Source organism: Coregonus lavaretus (assembly GCF_964263955.1).
Source record: "Coregonus lavaretus genome assembly, chromosome: 2".
Taxonomy (NCBI): Eukaryota; Metazoa; Chordata; class Actinopteri; order Salmoniformes; family Salmonidae; genus Coregonus; species Coregonus lavaretus.
This window is the reverse complement of record NC_139989.1, coordinates 51,443,862-51,466,541: the sequence shown is the minus strand read 5'-3', so window position 1 is coordinate 51,466,541 and position 22,680 is coordinate 51,443,862. Positions and strand designations below refer to the sequence as shown.

The 22,680-nt window shown below is 45.9% G+C and overlaps 2 protein-coding genes across 2 annotated transcripts in view; one reads left to right on the top strand and one right to left on the bottom strand.

Annotated features, from left to right (window-relative positions):
- The window catches only part of LOC311149626 (voltage-gated inwardly rectifying potassium channel KCNH6-like), a 48,973-nt gene extending 40,943 nt beyond the window's left edge, over positions 1-8,030 (top strand). Inside the window, exons 8-16 of the mRNA XM_084186815.1 lie at positions 21-438; positions 585-784; positions 1,119-1,371; positions 3,608-3,801; positions 4,171-4,258; positions 4,384-4,668; positions 4,797-4,986; positions 5,479-5,686; positions 6,049-8,030. Of these exons, the coding sequence (XP_084042941.1) occupies positions 21-438; positions 585-784; positions 1,119-1,371; positions 3,608-3,801; positions 4,171-4,258; positions 4,384-4,668; positions 4,797-4,986; positions 5,479-5,686; positions 6,049-6,330 (2,118 nt within the window). The 3' untranslated portion in view covers positions 6,331-8,030. The remainder of the gene's footprint in view (positions 1-20; positions 439-584; positions 785-1,118; positions 1,372-3,607; positions 3,802-4,170; positions 4,259-4,383; positions 4,669-4,796; positions 4,987-5,478; positions 5,687-6,048) is intronic.
- Positions 8,031-11,824: 3,794 nt separating this feature from the next.
- Positions 11,825-20,895, bottom strand: LOC311149561 (DDB1- and CUL4-associated factor 7-like). Its single transcript, XM_084186738.1, has 7 exons — positions 20,118-20,895; positions 19,658-19,816; positions 19,318-19,429; positions 17,967-18,085; positions 13,798-14,007; positions 13,570-13,687; positions 11,825-13,462 (listed from the first exon to the last, which is right to left on the bottom strand). The coding sequence occupies exons 1-7, from the start codon at positions 20,253-20,255 to the stop codon at positions 13,290-13,292; spliced, it is 1,029 nt and encodes a 342-aa protein (XP_084042864.1). The 5' UTR covers positions 20,256-20,895; the 3' UTR covers positions 11,825-13,289.
- Between the last annotated feature and the right edge of the window lie 1,785 nt (positions 20,896-22,680).

Here is a 22,680-nt window from a genome sequence, read left to right as displayed (position 1 = left end):
CAAAACCTCTCTCCTCTTAGCCCCAGACGACCACTCTGATTGGCTTGCTGAAGACTGCTCGGCTGCTGCGATTGGTGCGCGTGGCGCGAAAGCTGGACCGCTACTCAGAGTACGGCGCCGCCGTTCTCTTCCTCCTCATGTGCACCTTTGCCCTCATCGCCCATTGGCTGGCCTGTATCTGGTACGCCATCGGCAACGCGGAGCGCACCAACTCGGCCCGCATCGGAGGCATGAAGATCGGCTGGCTGGACAACCTGGCTGAACAGATTGGTAAACCATACAACGACACAGACCCTGCCTCTGGCCCCTCCACCAAGGATAAATACGTCACAGCGCTTTACTTTACCTTCAGCAGCTTGACCAGCGTGGGCTTCGGCAACGTTTCCCCCAACACCAACCCTGAGAAGATCTTCTCCATCTGCATCATGCTTATTGGCTGTGAGTACGTCACCAGTGTGTGTCTGTGTCTGTGGGGTGCCTGTGTGTCGAGAGTGTTCATATGCGTTGCTGCATTGCTTTAAATGTAGTACCACCTATCATTTTAGCTGGATGTCTCTGACATGTCTCTGTGTCATCTCCTGTAGCTCTGATGTATGCCAGTATCTTTGGTAACGTATCGGCTATCATCCAGAGGCTGTACTCCGGCACGGCCCGTTACCACACCCAGATGCTGCGTGTCAAAGAGTTCATCCGTTTCCACCAGATCCCAGAGGGACTACGCCAGAGACTGGAGGAATACTTCCAACATGCCTGGTCCTATACCAATGGCATCGACATGAACGCTGTGAGTAACTCTCTAACACACATTCATATACAGCCAAACACACACACACACACACATCCATACCCACACGAAATGATGTGCGTCATATCCTATGTGTTAGTAGATAGATAGTGTGTCCTGCTGCTTGCAGAGAAGAGAAAAGCATTGGGCCTCTAACACCACAGGAACATGACGTAGCAGAGAGCACGCCTGTCAATTCAATCTGAACAATCACATAGACACAATGTGTGTCTGTGTCTGTGCATGTGTCCCCTCAGTCAATAGTGAGCATCAACTGAAACATCTCTCCCTGTCTCTCTTTCTCCCTCTCCCATTTCTCCCTTCCTCTCTCTAGGTGCTGAAGGGTTTCCCTGAGTGTCTGCAGGCTGATATCTGTCTCCACCTGAACCGCTGCCTGCTCCAGAACTGCAGGGCCTTCAAGGGGGCCAGTAAGGGCTGTCTGCGGGCGCTAGCCATGAGGTTTAAGACCACCCACGCCCCTCCAGGCGACACCCTGGTCCACATGGGAGATGTCCTCTCAGCTCTCTACTTCATCTCCAGAGGGTCCATAGAGATTCTGAGAGATGACGTGGTGGTGGCCATACTGGGTAGGCTGAAGGGTGATAGTGGTTACTGGTTAGGCTGAAGGGTGATAGTGGTTACTGGGTAGGCTGAAGGGTGATAGTGGTTACTGGGTAGGCTGAAGGGTGATGGTGGTTACTGAGTAGGCTGAAGGGTGATGGTGGTTACTGGGTAGGCTGAAGGGTGATAGTGGTTACTGGGTAGGCTGAAGGGTGATGGTGGTTACTGAGTAGGCTGAAGGGTGATGGTGGTTACTGGGTAGGCTGAAGGGTGAAGGTGGTTACTGGGTAGGCTGAAGGGTGGTGGTGGTGGTTACTGGGTAGGCTGAAGGGTGGTGGTGGTTACTGGGTAGGCTGAAGGGTGATGGTGGTTACTGGGTAGGCTGAAGGGTGGTAGTGGTTACTGGGTAGGCTGAAGGGTGGTGGTGGTTACTGGGTAGGCTGAAGGGTGGTGGTGGTTACTGGGTAGGCTGAAGGGTGATGGTGGATACTAGGTAGGCTGAAGGGTGATGGTGGTTACTGTGTAGGCTAAAGGGTGATGGTGGATACTAGGTAGGCTGAAGGGTGATGGTGGTTACTGGGTAGGCTGAAGGGTGATGGTGGTTACTGGTTAGGCTGAAGGGTGATGGTGGTTACTGGTTAGGCTGAAGGGTGATGGTGGTTACTGGTTAGGCTGAAGGGTGATGGTGGTTACTGGGTAGGCTGAAGGGTGATGGTGGTTACTGGTTAGGCTGAAAGGTGATGGTGGTTACTGGGTAGGCTGAAGGGTGATGGTGGTTACTGGTTAGGCTGAAGGGTGATGGTGGTTACTGGTTAGGCTGAAGGGTGATGGTGGTTACTGGTTAGGCTGAAGGGTGATGGTGGTTACTGGTTAGGCTGAAGGGTGATGGTGGTTACTGGTTAGGCTGAAGGGTGATGGTGGTTACTGGGTAGGCTGAAGGGTGATGGTGGTTACTGGTTAGGCTGAAGGGTGATGGTGGTTACTGGGTAGGCTGAAGGGTGATGGTGGTTACTGGTTAGGCTGAAAGGTGATGGTGGTTACTGGGTAGGCTGAAGGGTGATGGTGGTTACTGGTTAGGCTGAAGGGTGATGGTGGTTACTGGTTAGGCTGAAGGGTGATGGTGGTTACTGGTTAGGCTGAAGGGTGATGGTGGTTACTGGTTAGGCTGAAGGGTGATGGTGGTTACTGGTTAGGCTGAAGGGTGATGGTGGTTACTGGGTAGGCTGAAGGGTGATGGTGGTTACTGGTTAGGCTGAAGGGTGATGGTGGTTACTGGGTAGGCTGAAGGGTGATGGTGGTTACTGGTTAGGCTGAAAGGTGATGGTGGTTACTGGGTAGGCTGAAGGGTGATGGTGGTTACTGGTTAGGCTGAAGGGTGATGGTGGTTACTGGTTAGGCTGAAGGGTGATGGTGGTTACTGGTTAGGCTGAAGGGTGATGGTGGTTACTGGTTAGGCTGAAGGGTGATGGTGGTTACTGGTTAGGCTGAAGGGTGATGGTGGTTACTGGTTAGGCTGAAGGGTGATGGTGGTTACTGGTTAGGCTGAAGGGTGATGGTGGTTACTGGTTAGGCTGAAGGGTGGTGGTGGTTACTGGGTAGGCTGAAGGGTGATGGTGGTTACTGGGTAGCCTCTCCTTCTTTCTTAAGTCTTCCCCTCGTTCTTCCCATTCAAGCTTGTGGTTTGGTACATTCTCTGTCTGTCTGTCTCTCTGTCTCTCTCTCTCTCTCTCTCTCTCTCTCTCTCTCTCTCTCTCTCTCTCTTTCACTCACTCACTCTCTCACACACACACTGCTGTGTTCTGGTGTGCTGTTTAGCCAGAGGTGTTTGGGCACGGCTCCACTTCCATTTCACAGTGTCATTGATTACAGATCGCCCGATTGCTCAGACCCACGCTCTCTATGCTAGCCTGTCTCATTTTGATTAGTCTCCCCTCTGCATTTAAGTGGACACAAAGTCAGGCCTAACTGGAATAATGTAGAGCATTAGTGTTGTTGTTCTACTCTATCTCTGAAAAATCCAGAAATAATCCAGAAGAAAATATCTATCAGGTTAGTCTTGTATAGAAAGGCTTTCACTCCCCCTGGCGGTGTATGTGAGTGAGCTTATGAATGTTTTTAATGCTTATGTTGTCCAATTATCTTTGTGTTCAAACATTGCTTTCTCCATTGTCACTCTATTCACCTCCTTTTCCTCTTCACCTGTGTCACACCTTTCAACCTCTCATCTCTCCATTCTCTCGCTCTCTCTCTTTCTCTCTGTAGGTAAGAATGATATCTTCGGGGAGCCCATCTATCTTTTTGGGCGTCCAGGGAAGTCCAGTGCGGACGTCAGGGCTTTGACCTACTGTGACCTCCATAGGATCCTGAGGGACGACCTGCTGGAGGTGCTGGACATGTACCCAGACTTCTCCGACTGCTTCTGGACCAACCTGGAGATCACCTTCAACCTCCGGGATGTGAGTCTACCATGAGAGGGGGACAGAGAGCACTCTCTCAAACCACAAATAGATACTGTTCATGTTGAGCCGGTTTCCTGGACATGGATTGTGTAGTCTTGGACTAAAAAGCATTCTCAATGGAGAATCTACTTTGAAAGTGCTTTTTAGCCCAGGACTAGTCTTAATCTGTGTCCGGGAAACCAGCCCTTAGTCATAAAGAGAGCTTAACACAAGTTCAATGAGTTTTAGTTAGGCAAAACTGTATGCAAAAACATTACTTCTTGAATATTTAGTGTGTATAAACCTGATGATTTTAATGATGTATGTGTAATGTGTTGTAAAGTGTGAGTTGTTTTTTGTTGAATTACTGAAGCTGATGTGTATTAGGTAGATAGAATAAACCAGGCAACTCCCAGTGAGGACTCTGAATGTGGATATCGACGGCCGCGGCCACGACGCAGGAGAAACCGGCCTGGTGAGTGTGTGTGGATCTACTCATTATGTCTTCATGGGTTTCTTATACATTGTTAAAAGTAGTGTTACTATCAATGATATGTATAAAGTTGTGGTGGTCATTGTACCTGTCCTGGCTGTGTGTAGACGGCATGGACCGTGAGGACTCGTTTCCAGACCAGTCGTGTCCTTTGGGGAACCACAACGGCCCTGACACAAGCTCCCACTGGGAGGGCATGTGTAGCAGCGCCAGCGCCTGCTCCCAGTCCAGTGACGATGAGATGAAGCCTCTGGGACATAGCAAAGCAGAGCTGTACCCCTCCGGGGACGACACCGATGACTACCCCCCTGCTGTGGTCAGCCTGCTGCCCCCCAGCGGACCCTCAGCTGGCATGGGGCCGCCCCTGGACCGAGGAAGTCACCAGTACACAGGTAGAGAGAGACTGAGATATAGATACACAGTATTACGCATGAACTAACTAAGATCAGTGGACTGGACTATGTTATAACCTGCCTCAAAGCATTCACACAGGCATCTCTGCTATTTCTCTACATCCCAGCCGCAGCCCCCATCAACATGCCAGGCCCAGGGGTGTATGGGTATTGGCCTGACCGGAGGACCAGTCAGTTGTCAGATCCCCAGCAGCGCTGCTCCTCAGTGAGGGGCACCTACCACCCTCCTCCCTGTGCAGAGGACAGGCCCAGTGAACTGGAGTCCAGAGTGGAGCTGCTACAGTCCCAGCTCCACAGGTATAGAGAAGAGGAGAAGAAAAGTGAGGAGAGAAGAGGAGGGGAAAAGTGAGGAGAGAAGAGGAGAGGAAAAATGAGGAGAGGAGAGAAGAGGAGAGGAAAAATGAGGAGAGAAGAGAAGAGGGTAAAAGTGAGGAGAGGAGAGAAGAGAAGAGGGTAAAAGTGAGGAGAGGAGAGAAGAGAAGAGGGTAAAAGTGAGGAGAGGAGAGAAGAGGGTAAAAGTGAGGAGAGAAGAGGAGGAGGGAAATGATGAGAGGAGAGAAGAGGAAAAGTGAGGAGAGCACAGCAAAAGGGATCTTTAGACAGGAATTGTGAGGAGAGGAGAGGATTTCCAGACAGGTAAAGGAAGATAATAATTGGAGAAGAAGCAAAAATAAATAATGAAGGAAGACCAAGAAAGGATTGAGAGAGATCACAGAGGAAGCAATGATTGATTTTATTTATCTATGGTTTTTCCTCTCCCATCCTGCCTCCATCCTTGGCCCTTCCCAGACTGGAGACTCGGATGACTGCAGACATCCACGTCATCCTGCAGCTGCTCCAGAGGCAGATGGCCCCAGTGCCCCCAGCCTACAGCGCTGTGTTGCCCAGCCCTCACCCTGCTCACCCCACCACCCTGTACGGCACAGCAGCCCCTGTCATCCACACTGTCCCCTCCATGCCCCCAATCAAGATTGACATCATGCCTTCGCCGCTGCAGGTGGGTACTGGTATGGTGCACAGATAGTACAGTATATATCCGTTTTTGCTTGCTTGCTACAATGCTCTGTCCTCCAAAAGCTATGTAGCTTTTGTCCTCTGTAGCTCAATTGGTCGAGCATGGTGCTTGTAACGCCAGGGTAGTGGGTTCGATCCCCGGGACCACCCATACGTAAAAATGTATGCACACATGACTGTAAGTCGCTTTGGATAAAAGTGTCTGCTAAATGGCATATTATTATTTATTATTATATTGTGAAACAGTGGGCTGATGAAATGAGTGAGAGCGAGGTATTCGTATTGAAGGTTGTACTGTATACAGAGTTACTGAATCGCTTTACCCCCCCTTTTTTTTCTTTGCAGAGCCAGGACTCAGACAAGCACAAGTCCAAGGACTCCCTGTCCAGTGGGATCCACCTCACGGTGGCCTCTGACGACACCATGTCCATGTCCCCTGAGACAGAGCCCCTTCCAGGGCCCTCCATGGGCCTCAGCCCCCCCCAGGTCTCCTGCCCCACCATGGGGCCCTCTGGACTGCTGTGTGGCAGCCTGCGTTTCCCCTCCCTCCCTGACAACCTGGAGACCTCCACAGAGGGGCAGGAGATTCAGAGGCACATTTCTGACCCCATCCTGCCAGGCAGCTAAAACCCTCTGACCTTTAACCTTAAACCTGATCATCCCTCACTCCCAGCACCCCCTGCACCACCACAGGAGGACAGTCAAATGTTGCAGAGTCACTTCACTAATCCTCCTCTCTCTCACTCCTCTCCAATCCCCACCCAACCCCCTAACCTTTAAGATGCTGCTGATCAACGTGGGTTGCCTTCCACGTAGCTGAGGGGAGGTTCTATTGAGGGCCCCCTCTCACTGACTCACAGGGCCCGGGGCTGAGGCACCACTGGTCCTGTGCGACAACCAACCTCTCCTCTCTCTCTCAGGGCCTAGGGCATTATTGAGAGGCGGTTTAGGATTTCTGCAACCCAGACCCCACAAAGCCTGGGGGCCTGGCACTGCCTATGGAGAACTGATATGAAACTGGGCTGACTAGAAGCACACACACACGTCACACGGACACTCACAATAACCCCAAACCCTCTTTTCTCTGGATCTCAAAGCTGTAGTATCTGCATTCCTCTCTGGTTCTGCTTTTGTTAAGTGATCAGGTATGATGACAGTGACACGCATGGCTTACTATGCCATGGTCCTTTTTTGTTGGGAGATAAGAATTTGGCCAAAAATACATATAACTGTGTGTATACTGTATGTTTACACTGTAGAAGAACTGCACATTCAGGCTCAGTACTTTTTATAAGTTGAACTGAAACGTATTTTTATAGTATTCAATCAAAATGAGAAAATGTAATGATCATGAGGATCTTACAGTGAATTTGGAAAATCTAATAGTTATGAATGCACAAATATATTTATTTCGCACTATTGCTGTGTTGGTGTAACATATTATCAACAGATGGTATAAATGCCATCTAAATACTGTTTATATCTGTATGGTAGGAATGACTAAAAAGTGGCCATTTTTGTATACAGTAATTATATTCTCATGTTCTACCAATCATGACGTAATGGTAAGCAATATTTATTAACATGAAGTGACATGTCTCATTATTGTTTCAACATTGTCAAGGGTCATGAGAACAGCTAATTGACATGGGAAACAAGCAAAACAGACAGTTTTCTCATCTCCTTTATGCTGTAGTTATGTAGGACTTGTGAAGCATCATAAACACCTTTCATTTATACAGCCATTACTGCTTTGCTTGGTTCATCATGTTTGTGTATGTCTATATATCTGTTCTGTTTCACAGGACTGTTGTTACACCAAGGATGCATCATCTCTTTTTCAGGTGTGTGTGTGTTGTGTGTGTGGAATGTGTGTGTGCAATATTTGTTGACTATGTTTGAGTAAGTGACATGGTCACATATTTAACATCACCCTTTTGAAAATGTACTTAAGGCCGGGATTCAATCTGATCGTGCTTTGTCCTCCAATGCACGTCTACAAGGCAATGTTCCCGCTTTTGCAGAGACCACATTAACGGTTAATGCTGCATATGTCGGCTCAATCGGAAATTACGTTCAAATGGTGCATTGTCCAAATCCGCAATCAGATTGAATCCTGGCCCAAATGTGTGTAATGATTCAAGGTGCCAAAGTTAGTAGATGTTTGATGCCCACCTGGGAGGAAGTGATGTGGATGGAATCTGCCAATCAAGTGATGTCACTGGGATAGTGTCATTTTCCCCAGAATCCCAGTGTCAAGATGTTTTTGACAGTTTCAGGTGAATGTAACTCCGTTTTTTAAGCCTTTCTTGTTCTGTAAAGGTTTCTTGAAGCACAAAATCATAATTCTTTTTTAGATTAAAGATTATTTATAACAAATAATACATAAACTTCCAACTTCTGACGAGTTGTTTATTTTGGGGTGAGGGCTTGGACTTGGGTGGTTTGCACCATTTTCTATTCTTCAGGAATTAATAGACATCAACTTATAAACCACATTTTAAAACCAGGAGTTCATTCAGTTGGGCCATGTTAAAGGCCCAGTGCAGTCAAAAACATGATTTGCCTGCATTTTATATATACACTACATGACCAAAATTATGTGGACACCTGCAAGTCGGACATCTTATTCCAAAATCATGGGCATTAATATGGAGTTGGTCCCCCCTTTGCTGCTATAACAGCCTCCACTCTTCTGGGAAGGCTTTCCACTAGATGTTGGAAGATTGCTGCGGGGACTTGCTTCCATTCAGCCACAAGAGCATTAGTGAGGTCGGGCACTGATGTTGGGCAATTAGGCCTGGCTCGCAGTCGGTGTTCCAATTCATCCCAAAGGTGTTTGATGGGGTTGAGGTCAGGATTCTGTGCAGGCCAGTCAAGTTCTTCCACACCGTTCTCGACAAACCATTTCTGTATGGACCTCGCTTTGTGCATGGGGGCATTGTCATGCTGAAACAGGAAAGGGCCTTCCCCAAACTGTTGCCATAATGTTGTAAGCACAGAATCGTCTAGAATGTTATTGAATGCTGTAGAGTTAAGATTTCCCTTCACTGGAACTAAGGGGCCTAGCCCGAACCATGAAAAACAGCCCCAGCGCATTATTCCTCCTCCACCAACCTTTACAGTTGGCACTATGCATTGGGGCAGGTACTGTTCTCCTGGCATCCGCCAAACCCAGATTCGTCCGTCGGACTGACAGATGGTGAAGCGTAATTCATCACTCCAGAGAACGTGTTTCCACTGCTCCAGAGTCCAATGGCGGCAAACTTTACACCACTCCAGCTGACGCTTGGCATTGCGCACGATGAACTTAGGCTTGTGTGTGGCTGCTCGACCATGGAAACCCATTTCATGAAGCTCCCAACTAACAGTTCTTGTGCTGATGTTGCTTCCAGGGGCAGTTTGGAACTCGGTAGTGAGTGTTACAACCGAGGACAGAGGAATCTTCACGCGCTACGCACTTCAGCACTCGGTGGTCCTGTTCTGTGAGCTTGTGTGGCCTACCACTTTGAGGCTGAGCCGTTGTTGCTCCTAGACGTTTCCACTTCACAATAACAGCACTTACAGTTGACCAGGGCAGCTCTAGCAGGGCAGAAATTGTTGGAAAGGTGGCATCCTATGACGGTGCCATGTAGAAAGTCACTGAGCTCTTCAGTAAGCCATTCTACTGCCAATGTTTGTCTATGGAGATTGCATGGCTGTGTTCTTGATTTTATACACCTGTCAGTAACGGGTGTGGCTGAAAAAGCAGAATCCACTAATACTGAAATTGTGAAAATTATGATAGTGCCCTTTTAGTGTAAGAAATGTTGGTGGGATGGAGTTTTGGCTTGCCTGGCGACATCACCAGGCGGTAAATTAGTTAATAGACCAATAAGAGAGTTCCAAACCTCTCTTCCAATAACAGCTAGTTTTCAGCAGGTTGACATTTCTCATGAATCTTGCACTGAAGGCAGAACTGAGCGATTTCTGCTAGATGGGCCAGTTGCAAAGTCAAAATTGGCTATATCGTAAAAATCCCTGAACACTAAATTAGCTTTTTGGTCTTAATTTAAGATCAGGCATTAGGGTTAGCAATGTGGTTAAGGTTAGGTTTAAAATCAGATGTTATGACTTTGTGGTTGTTTCAGAGCTAGTGACCACTCTGTATAGCTGCCCCAGGCCAACATTTATGACAATAAATGCCAACCTGGCAGTTTTCAGTTTTCCCATCCAAGACAGAAATTGCTCTATTTTTGTTTCTTTTTGACCATTTTAATTGAAAACAATCACAGTAAGGTACTTACAGTGTGGGAAAAAAGTATTTGATCCCCTGCTGATTTTGTACGTTTGCCCACTGACAAAGAAATGATCAGTCTATAATTTTAATGGTAGGTTTATTTGAACAGTGAGAGACAGAATAACAACAAAATAATCCAGAAAAACACGTCAGAAATGTTATAAATTGATTTGCATTTTAATGAGGGAAATAAGTATTTGACCCCCTCTCAATCAGAAAGATTTCTGGCTCCCAGGTGTCTTTTATACAGGTAACGAGCTGAGATTAGGAGCACACTCTTAAAGGGAGTGCTCCTAATCTCAGTTTGTTACCTGTATAAAAGACACCTGTCCACAGAAGCAATCAATCAATCAGATTCCAAACTCTCCACCTTGGCCAAGACCAAAGAGCTCTCCAAGGATGTCAGGGACAAGATTGTAGACCTACACAAGGCTGGAATGGGCTACAAGACCATTGCCAAGCAGCTTGGTGGGAAGGTGACAACAGTTGGTGCGATTATTCGCAAATGGAAGAAACACAAAATAACTGTCAATCTCCCTCGGCCTGGGGCTCCATGCAAGATCTCACCTCGTGGAGTTGCAATGATCATGAGAACGGTGAGGAATCAGCCCAGAACTACACAGGAGGATATTGTCAATGATATCAAGGCAGCTGGGACCATAGTCACCAAGAAAACAATTGGTAACACACTACGCCGTGAAGGACTGAAATCCTGCAGCGCCCGCAAGGTCCCCCTGCTCAAGAAAGCACATATACAGGCCCGTCTGAAGTTTGCCAATGAACATCTGAATGATTCAGAGGAGAACTGGGTGAAAGTGTTGTGGTCAGATGAGACCAAAATGGAGCTCTTTGGCATCAACTCAACTCGCCGTGTTTGGAGGAGGAGGAATGCTGCCTATGACCCCAAGAACACCATCCCCACCGTCAAACATGGAGGTGGAAACATTATGCTTTGGGGGTGTTTTTCTGCTAAGGGGACAGGACAACTTCACCGCATCAAAGGGATGATGGACGGGGCCATGTACCGTCAAATCTTGGGTGAGAACCTCTTTCCCTCAGCCAGGGCATTGAAAATGGTTCGTGGATGGGTATTCCAGCATGACAATGACTCAAAACACACGGCCAAGGCAACAAAGGAGTGGCTCAAGAAGAAGCACATTAAGGTCCTGGAATGGCCTAGCCAGTCTCCAGCCCTTAATCCCATAGAATATCTGTGGAGGGAGCTGAAGGTTCGAGTTGCCAAACGTCAGCCTCAAAACCTTAATGACTTGGAGAAGATCTGCAAAGAGGAGTGGGACAAAATCCCTCCTGAGATGTGTGCAAACCTGGTGGCCAACTACAAGAAACGTCTGACCTCTGTGATTGCCAACAAGGGTTTTGCCACCAAGTACTAAGTCATGTTTTGCAGAGGGGTCAAATACTTATTTCCCTCATTAAAATGCAAATCAATTTATAACATTTTTGACATGTGTATTTCTGGATTTTTTTGTTGTTATTCTGTCTTTCACTGTTCAAATAAACCTACCATTAAAATTAGAGACTGATCATGTCTTTGTCAGTAGGCAAACGTACAAAATCAACAGGGGATCAAATACTTTTTTCCCTCACTGTAATTGTTACCCAGAAATGATTTAATATTGAGATCAAAACAGCTTTTTTCGACCATTAAGAACACTGCAGAGAGATATGTAATGTTAGGAGCTGACAGAGAACCATACCTGCTCTCTGTGATACATTGCCATCTGCACATTTTAGTGACATTGTGCCCACCTAAATAAATAATGACATCCTGACCTATCAGTGTGTTCAGTGATGCAAATAATGACACTGACAACTACGAAAGACATGAAGGAATATTTATTAGTTAGAGCAGATTTGGTAATACAAACTTTTATGAAAAAAGCTACATGTAGATTTGCTTTATCAATATCTTGGTTCATATATTTATAAGTATGTACATTTCCCCTTGTACAAACATGCTAAAAGGGGGTTGACCTTCGAGTACAGAGAACAATAAAAAGATAGTGAGAGCGAGACACAAGAGGGGAAAAAAAGGTTTCACTCTCCTTCAGTACTAGGCTAAGTAAACGTATTGGTTTCACACATTCTTGAATAGGAACTGCAGTTGTTCCAAGCAACTCTACTCAAAATGAAGCTGGCAAAGTATCCGAACTGTGAGACATTCAACTGTGTTGAACACAGGAGGCTGCCGGAACAGAGCACATGGAATGGCAAACACATGGTCCTCTGTAGCTCAATTGGTAGAGCATGGCGCTTGTAACGCCAGGGTAGTGGGTTCGATCCCCGGGACCACCCATACGTAAAAAGGTATGCAGACATGACTAAGTCGCTTTGGATAAAAGCGTCTGCTAAATGGCATATTATTATTATTATGGAAACCATGTGTTTGATACCATTCCACTGATTCCGCTCCAGGCATTAGAACGAGCCCGTTCTCCCCAATTAAGGTGCCACCAACCTCCTGTGGTGTTGAATCATAACACTTCAGTCACTTCACTACATGTCAGATTATTACAGTATAATTTAACATTTAACATTTTAGTCATTTAGCAGACGCTCTTATCCAGAGCGACTTACAGGAGCAATTAGGGTTAATCATGGAAGTGATCTGGTACCAGCAAACCATTTTTAAAATACTTGTCTCATTAAAATAATTATTAGGCCTTAAAATTAGCCTTATGGTTTCAAATTCACAAGTCTACAACTGGATTTAAACCAGTTCAGAAAGACACCCAGATTACATTTGACAGCGAGTGTCATCTTAAATCCAGTTTTCGGACCCTAAATATGTTGTTATATGTCATATCAAACACTCCAAAACATCTTCATATTAATCTCATAGCTGGCTGGATAAAATAACAGGTTAAACACACACAAGAGGCAGTGTTCAGTTGGAACTGCACTGTTTCACTCCATAATGAATTGACCATCTAGAATTGTTGAACCTACTGAAAGCACTGATGCATTTTGCCGCTGTACAGACACTGATGACTACGAAAACGATAAATAAATAGAGGACAACATACTCCTTTTGACACAGGGATTAGTCATATCAAAAACAGAGTAAACCAGGACATTTTGGAGTGGAACAAAGGACACTCCAAGAGTCAAAGAGTTCACACCGTCTCCCATACGCACATCAATCAGCCAGGATAGAGCAGTGGGTTGAGGCAGTCCTGCAAGATTTACTTCCACTCAAAAAAACAAGTCCAAGTTCTGAATACACACATTGTCCTCATCCTCCACCTCCATCCCTCCACATCGACTCCTCAGGTGAAGGTTGGCTTTAGACCCGCAGGATCTCCAGGCAGTTGTTGTAGCCGATGGCGATCCAGTCAGGCTGGGTGGAGGCCCACTGGACGTTGTTGATCTCCCCCTCGGCCGTGTAGGCCAGAATAGGGTCCTCGATGGCCCTGGGCATTTGCTGGATGTCCCATATCAGCGCCTGGTGGTCGTCGGCTGAGGACGGAGGAAAGACAAGACATTATTATTACACTGACGTAAGAGAAGAATTAGAATGAGGACTGAGGAAAGGTGAGCTGGTAAAGGAGCTGTTTGTGCCTTACCTGCAGTGCAGATGTGACAGGAGGAGTGGGGAGCCCAGGCGATGCCGTTGACACAGGCCCGGTGGTTGTTGAGGCGGGCCACCGGCGTGCAGGGAACACGCACGTCCAGAATCACAACCTGAGACACACAGCACAGGAGAGAGACAACACATTAAATAGAGATAAGGAGAGGGAATGGACAATACCAAACTGAAAGAGGAATGAGAAAGGAGAGTAAATTAGACTGACCTCCATGCCGTCCATAGCCATGGTGGCCAGGTAGTTGGGGTCCTGTTTGTTCCAGCAGAGGCGCAGTAGGGGGTGGTGCTGGGGGTCTTCATAGATAATGGTGCTGTGCTCCAGGTGCCGCAGGTCAAACATGCGTACTGAGCCGTCTGCTCCGACCGACGCAAACATGTCCCGACCACCGCCTGCACGGCTGAACGCGATGTCATACACCTAGACACAGAGAACACCACCAACATACAGAGTTATTAAACTGGTACACCCACGGACACACATTCAGACTTATTTGACCTCAGGACCAGGGGTTGGAACGGAAATGATTTTCCAATCGTTCCGTTCCGAACAGAACCCATTTTTTTTGTTCTGTTCCAGTGGTCCGACTAGCATAATAAAGTTCTGAACTGGTTCGAACCCCAAAAAAAGTTACGGTTCATATACAGTGGGGAGAACAAGTATTTGATACACTGCCGATTTTGCAGGTTTTCCTACTTACAAAGCATGTAGAGGTCTGTAATTTTTATCATAGGTACACTTCAACTGTGAGAGACGGAATCTAAAACAAAAATCCAGAAAATCACATTGTATGATTTTTAAGTAATTAATTTGCATTTTATTGCATTACTAGAATCCGGCAAGAATTCGGCAAGAATCATAACTTCACTGAATTACATAATTAAATATTAGACATTAGGAATATTTTTGGAACAAAAAAGAACATTATTAACCGGTTCTCAAGATTTGGAAATAAGGATTCTGTTACGGAACACTAGAGATCACTTTCGTTCCCAGGTCTGTTTACGTTCCTAAAAAAAATTATAATAATAATATATATATATATACAGTGGGGAAAAAAAGTATTTAGTCAGCCACCAATTGTGCAAGTTCTCCCACTTAAAAAGATGAGAGAGGCCTGTAATGTTCATCATAGGTACACGTCAACTATGACAGACAAAATGAGAAAAAGAAATCCAGAAAATCACATTGTAGGATTTTTAATGAATTTATTTGCAAATTATGGTGGAAAATAAGTGTTTGGTCAATAACAAAAGTTTCTCAATACTTTGTTATATACCCTTTGTTGGCAATGACACAGGTCAAACGTTTTCTGTAAGTCTTCACAAGGTTTTCACACACTGTTGCTGGTATTTTGGCCCATTTCTCCATGCAGATCTCCTCTAGAGCAGTGATGTTTTGGGGCTGTCGCTGGGCAACACGGACTTTCAACTCCCTCCAAAGATTTTCTATGGGGTTGAGATCTGGAGACTGGCTAGGCCACTCCAGGACCTTGAAATGCTTCTTACGAAGCCACTCCTTCGTTGCCCGGGCGGTGTGTTTGGGATCATTGTCATGCTGAAAGACCCAGCCACGTTTCATCTTCAATGCCCTTGCTGATGGAAGGAGGTTTTCACTCAAAATCTCACGATACATGGCCCCATTCATTCTTTCCTTTTCACGGATCAGTCGTCCTGGTCCCTTTGCAGAAAAACAGCCCCAAAGCATGATGGTTTCCACCCCCATGCTTCACAGTAGGTATGGTGTTCTTTGGATGCAACTCAGCATTCTTTGTCCTCCAAACACGACGAGTTGAGTTTTTACCAAAAAGTTATATTTTGGTTTCATCTGACCATATGACATTCTCCCAATCCTCTTCTGGATCATCCAAATGCACTCTAGCAAACTTTAGACGGGCCTGGACATGTACTGGCTTAAGCAGGGGGACACATCTGGCACTGCAGGATTTGAGTCCCTGGCGGCATAGTGTGTTACTGATGGTAGGCTTTGTTACTTTGGTCCCAGCTCTCTGCAGGTCATTCACTAGGTCCCCCCGTGTGGTTCTGGGATTTTTGCTCACCGTTCTTGTGATCATTTTGACCCCACAGGGTGAGCTCTTGCGTAGAGCCCCAGATCGAGGGAGATTATCAGTGGTCTTGTATGTCTTCCATTTCCTAATAATTGCTCCCACAGTTGATTTCTTCAAACCAAGCTGCTTACCTATTGCAGATTCAGTCTCCCCAGCCTGGTGCAGGTCTACAATTTTGTTTCTGGTGTCCTTTGACAGCTCTTTGGTCTTGGCCATAGTGGAGTTTGGAGTGTGACTGTTTGAGGTTGTGGACAGGTGTCTTTTATACTGATAACAAGTTCAAACAGGTGCCATTAATACAGGTAACGAGTGGAGGACAGAGGAGCCTCTTAAAGAAGAAGTTACAGGTCTGTGAGAGCCAGAAATCTTGCTTGTTTGTAGGTGACCAAATACTTATTTTCCACCATAATTTGCAAATAAATTCATAAAAAATCCTACAATGTGATTTTCTGGATATTTTTTCCTCAATTTGTCTGTCATAGTTGACGTGTACCTATGATGAAAATTACAGACCTCTCATCTTTTTAAGTGGGAGAACTTGCACAATTGGTGGCTGACTAAATACTTTTTTCCCCCACTGTATATACATACTGCTCAAAAAAATAAAGGGAACACTAAAATAACAAATCCTAGATCTGAATGAATGAAATAATCTTATTAAATACTTATTTCTTTACATAGTTGAATGTGCTGACAACAAAATCACACAAAAATTATCAATGGAAATCAAATGTATCAACCCATGGAGGTCTGGATTTGGAGTCACCCTCAAAATTAACGTGGAAAACCACACTACAGGCTGATCCAACATTGATGTAATGTCCTTAAAACAAGTCTAAATGAGGCTCAGTAGTGTGTGTGGCCTCCACGTGCCTGTATGACCTCCCTACAACGCCTGGGCATGCTCCTGATGAGGTGGCGGATGGTCTCCTGAGGGATCTCCTCCCAGACCTGGACTAAAGCATCCGCCAACTCCTGGACAGTCTGTGGTGCAACGTGGTGTTGGTGGATGGAGCGAGACATGATGTCCCAGATGTGCTCAATTGGATTCAGGTCTGGGGAACGGGCGGGCCAGTCCATAGCATCAATGCCTTCCTCTTGCAGGAACCGCTGACACACTCCAGCCACATGAGGTCTAGCATTGTCTTGCGTTAGGAGGAACCCAGGGCCAACCGCACCAGCATATGGTCTCACAAGGGGTCTGAGGATCTCATCTCGGTACCTAATGGCAGTCAGGCTACCTCTGGCGAGCACATGGAGGGCTGTGCGGCCCCCCAAAGAAATGCCACCCCACACCATGACTGACCCACCGCCAAACCGGTCATGCTGGAGGATGTTGCAGGAAGCAGAACGTTCTCCACAGCGTCTCCAGACTGTCACGTATGTCACATGTGCTCAGTGTGAACTTGCTTTCATCTGTGAAGAGCACAGGGCGCAAGTGGCGAATTTGCCAATCTTGGTGTTCTCTGGCAAATGCCAAACGTCCTGCACGGTGTTGGGCTGTAAGCACAACCCCCACCTGTGGACGTCGGGCCCTCATACCACCCTCATGGTGTCTGTTTCTGACCGTTTGAGCAGACACATGCACATTTGTGGCCTGCTGGAGGTCATTTTGCAGGGCTCTGGCAGTGCTCCTCCTGCTCCTCCTTGCACAAAGGCGGAGGTAGCAGTCCTGCTGCTGGGTTGTTGCCCTCCTACAGCCTCCTCCACGTCTCCTGATGTACTGGCCTGTCTCCTGGTAGCGCCTCCATGCTCTGGACACTACGCTGACAGACACAGCAAACCTTCTTGCCACAGCTCGCATTGATGTGCCATCCTGGATGAGCTGCACTACCTGAGCCACTTGTGTGGGTTGTAGACTCCGTCTCATGCTACCACTAGAGTGAAAGCACCGCCAGCATTCAAAACTGACCAAAACATCAGCCAGGAAGCATAGGAACTGAGAAGTGGTCTCTGGTTACCAGCTGCAAAACCAGTCCTTTATTGGGGGTGTCTTGCTAATTGCCTATAATTTCCACCTGTTGTCTATTCCATTTGCACAACAGCATGTGAAATTTATTGTCAATCAGTGTTGCTTCCTAAGTGGACAGTTTGATTTCACAGAAGTGTGATTGACTTGGAGTTACATTGTGTTGTTTAAGTGTTCCCTTTATTTTTTTGATATATATCAGGTTTCCGGTTTTGCTCCCTGAACCCCTGCTCACAACAACTAGCCTTTACTTACTCATTCATACAGTCTCAAACATGCACATTCATACAAGCAAACTAAACTTCAAGGCAAGGCTTATATTCCCCCTCAGCCCTCACACACCTCTTTGTCATGAGCAATGAGCTGAGTCTTGACATGGCCTGATACGAGGTTAACTCTGCCCAGCACCTGGCCAGTCTCCAACCCCCAGATAGTACAGGTGGTGTCAATGCTGGAGGTGCCTGTAGTGGACAGATCAGAACCAGTATTAAAAACACTGACACTCACCAAACAAGACATACGGTAAAACTTCAATTAATAGCCTGGGTATTTATTTGCTTTAAATCACTGAACACAACCGCCGCTTATTAGAGACAAGCTTATTTTATACCCAGGCATCTATTTCCTTTATGCAGACAGCTCAATAAAATGTTTAAAATACTAACAGTATGACCAGTATAAACATTATAATAACAAATCCATTGCAGATCAGACTTGCAAAGGCTGCCTATCATATAACCCCCATTTCACGCTTTAGCACCATGAATTTGATGCCATGGCTAACAACGATGACAGAAAAAAAAAAAAAACGTTTTAATGCAAGACTGTGGGAATATCAGAGCTGTGTCCATGGTAACCTTGTAAACAATTCATTTAGACTCAGCGTTTATTTGCTGAAATGTGCGCCAATGACCGGCTTTTAACATTTAACATTTAAATCATTTAGCAGACTTTTAAAAGGGACAGGCAGCTATTTGAGATTGCATTTACATTTACACATTTTAGTCATTTAGCAGACGCTCTTATTCAGAGCGACTTACAGTTAGTGAATACATATTTTTTTATACTGGCCCCCCGTGGGAAACGAACCCACAACCCTGGCGTTGCAAACGCCATGCTCTATCAACTGAGCTACATCCCTGCCGGCCATTCCCTCCCCTCCCCTGGACGACGCTGGGCCAATTGTGCGCCGCCCATGAGTCTCCCGGTCGCGGCCGGCTGCGACAGAGCCTGGATTCGAACCAGGATCTCTAGTGGCACAGTTAGCACTGCGATGCAGTGCCTTAGACCACTGCGCCACTTAATTGTTTTACTCTGACAAACATGCTGTAGACACTGACAGCAAACCAATAGGCTATATGCTAGAGCTGGGCGATAAACACAAAAATCCATGTCACAATAAATTGACTAAATTATCACAATAACCTTTATAACATGAATGTGCACCACAGTTATTTTGTTTATCTTACCCTTAAAACTACTACTTTGAATGTTGTAGCTATCAATTGTCGTATTAACAATCACCCATATTAGCAAACTTATTTAATTTGAAACTTCACATTTATCTACTAGAACCCTATAGGTTATTTACTGTAATGAAAAGAAAAGCAAAATGTCCACGATAAGTGGTCGGTGTCGATTATTTTCGGTTTATCGTCCCAGCTCTACTATTTGCATATGCCCCATCTCTTACCCAGTAGATTAGGATCCACTTCATTCCAGTCAAACGAGGTGAGTGGGGCACAGAAGTCAGAGTTCTTGTTGTTATTCAGCAAACATTCCAGACGCGTCTCTGTGTCACTGACCTAAGGGGTAAGATTTAACAAGCCATGCATGAGATGCTATACAACTACTTAGAAAAGAAGAGTCCCCCCTGGGCAAGTAACTGAGCTAGAGTTGCAACTCCAGATGCAGCAATAGGGAGGAGGGATACATTAGTTAGAATAGGGTGCAGGCCAGGGAGTGCCCAACATATGACATCTATTATGTTTACGTATGATTTAGTATCAAGGAGGCTGTGGGTGCATGCATACCCTCCAGATGCGCAGGTAGTCCCCGCTAGTGGCAAGCAGATCTGGGTAAACACCCTTGCTGTCCGGGATCCACATGATCTTGGTGGTGGGGTAGGGGTGGTCAAAGGTGTTCCTGCAGATGAACTCTGAACTCTCCTCCTCCAGACCCACAATCTGCACCTGAAGACAAACAATCATTAAATCAGAAACCGCTCGATATACTATTTAATAAGTAACAAATTACTCAGAGCTTAAACACACTTCATACTGTTTATAGTCACTTTTTGGTAATGTTCATTCTCTGTGGGTGAGATCTTACAACATAGAAGCGAAGATCTGTTCTGGGTTCTGTTCATACCCAAGATCTGTTTTGGGTGGCCCACATCACAGCATTGTGGGATTCACGGTGGTCCCAACTAATTCGTTATGGTCCTGCAATAGGACTCGTTAACAAAAATGTACAGTTCATCTTCTCACTCACCTTATTGTTATATTCTTCAACGAAACTTCCAAGGGCCAGGCGAAAGCGCTTGTCCGGACGAACGCTCCAGTTCATTGCATACACCGTCCATGGCGCTTCGTATTTGTAGATCTCTTTTCGCTTACCGTGGAGCGACATAGTTCAATAAACGAGATCTTATATAAAATCCTTAGCTATAATTTTTTTTTATAAACAACTGTTTCCTTGGAACAAAATATACCCCACGGCTCGTTAAAGACTTTCCGAATTGAACAGTTCAAATGACAAAGGCTGTCAAACGACAGCTAGCTAGCTAACAGTCGTTAGTTATGGATGCTACACCTGCCCAGCTAACGTCGTTAGCTAGCTAGTAGCGCGTTGTACAGCGTGATAGCTATCTCTGTCGGACAACGAAGCTTCGAGGCACTAAAGTCTGCATTTGCTATTCGTTTGATTTTGAAGATGCGGATGAGTGAGCCTGCTTTTCGAATTGGGTCCTCTGCTAGCTTTGATCCGACTATGACTTCAACAACACTGCTGCCGTAACCACAAAGAAGGGTAGGGGGATCACTCTCATCGAAGAAAATGTCGGCGGTGTGACGCTAGCTAGCTCATAGCAAGGTAGTGTGGTGCACCCGATTAGACTACAATCACTCCATTAAAAGGTGGAAATCATCATACCAACCACACCATTCTGAAAATATCCTAAAATAATTTTTACTATTTTAACAGTGTAACCGAAGATTTTTATAAGTAACCCAAGATAGACCACAGCCTGTCGTTTCCAACGGGAACAAATGAGTTATAGTGGGCAGAACAAGCAAGGAGGTGGGGCAGAGCCAAGCACAAGCTATCGAGATCCTATTGGCGTGTTGTAGCAAATATTTCGGTTCGGGAACGCCTACTCTGTGCAATGCGCGTGTGCAATACCTACATTCGCCTTTGCACTCCTTCTAAACAACGCAGAAAGTCTACAAAACTTAGTCCACTCTGTTCATAACTGACTATAGTTTTAAGAACAGAAAACTGTATTGAGATCAAATGCTTCATCGATGAGAAAATGTGCAGAATGTCGGCAAAATCTATCTCGTTCCATCTTCTCCCACTGCCGGCCACTGTGCTTCCTCTCACTACCAGTGAGTGGAAACGCCAAGCGGATGCTTCACATTTACACATCCGGTGAAATGTCTGTCTCATTGTTCTATCTGTGGTGTAACAGGGGTGGTGGACTCTGCATTGGGATTTTGGCTAGAAGGAATACAGTTTATGTCAGAATGGACTTTTCGTAACAGGTTAGGTTAGGAGAATTTACGCAGCAGGTTAGGATAATTAGGTTAAGTTTAGGAAAATAGTTAAGCTTAGCTAAAATGCAAAAAATATATATATTCGTCAATTTGAAATAAACTCTATCCCATCTAGCCATGTGCTTTGGAGGCGGGGAGGGGTATCACGGGGTCAGCAACCCCATACTTCAAACGTAGGTAACAAAATATTTATAGGTAGAATCAAAGACAGTACAGTCGGTGGTACAGTATAAATAAAGGCTAATGCCGCGTTCAAAACAACTGGGAACTCGAAAAAAACGAGCTCCATCTGGGCAAAATAGTTTTGAACCGTCATTCAACTCGGAATTCCAAGTCTGAAACTCTGGCATATTTCTAGAGCTCCGACTTTCCGACCCGAAGATCACTGATGTCATTATTTGACCTCGTTTTTTTTCTGAGTTCCCAGTGGTCTTGAAAGCTCCATAAAACGTATTCTCCAATAGAAACCCCCAATCACACTTGTAGGTGATGTTGGTAGGATAGCTAAGCTCATGCGTAGAAATACGTCAAAGGGTCTAACCGTATTCTCGCGCCGAACTGCGCATGTGCTTATAAATAAAAGGGACTCCTTCGCTATATATTATTTTTTGACGAAAATTAAAAAGTGTCAGTTTGTCACTTTCACGAGGTTGGAGTAATAACATGTTAACTACTTAAGACATTGGCTAGAATCTAGGTTGTGCCTTTAGATTTCGAGAAAACTAACAACAAGGAAGGATATAGATAACCTGCCTAAATGACTACCGACCCGTAGCACTGACGTCTGTAGCCATGAAGTGCTTTGAAAGACTGGTCATGGCTCACATCAACAGCATAATCCCAGAAACCCTAGACCCACTCCAATTTGCATACCGCCCCAACAGATCCACAGATGATGCAATCTCTATCGCACTCCACACTGCCCTTTCCCACCTGGACAAGAGGAACACCTACGTGAGAATGCTATTCATTGACTACAGCTCAGCATTCAACACCATAGTGCCCTCTAAGCTCATCACTAAGCTAAGGATCCTGGGACTAAACACCTCCCTCTGCAACTGGATCCTGGACTTCCTGACGGGCCGCCCCCAGGTGGTAAGGGTAGGTAACAACACATCTGCCACACTGATCCTCAACACAGGGGCCCCTCAGGGGTGCGTGCTCAGTCCCCTCCTGTACTCTCTGTTCACCCATGACTGCATGGCCAGGCACGACTCCAACACCATCATTAAGTTTGCCGACGACACAACAGTGGTAGGCCTGATCACCGACAACGATGA

Coding starts and splice junctions, on each gene's coding strand:
- LOC311149561 (XM_084186738.1), bottom strand. CDS start 20,255: ATGTCGCTCCACGGTAAGCGAAAAGAGATCTACAAATACGAAGCGCCA. Junction 19,430..19,657: donor ACTACCTGCGCATCTGGAGG/GTATGCATGCAC, acceptor CTTACCCCTTAG/GTCAGTGACACAGAGACGCG. Junction 18,086..19,317: donor AGTGGATCCTAATCTACTGG/GTAAGAGATGGG, acceptor TGTCCACTACAG/GCACCTCCAGCATTGACACC.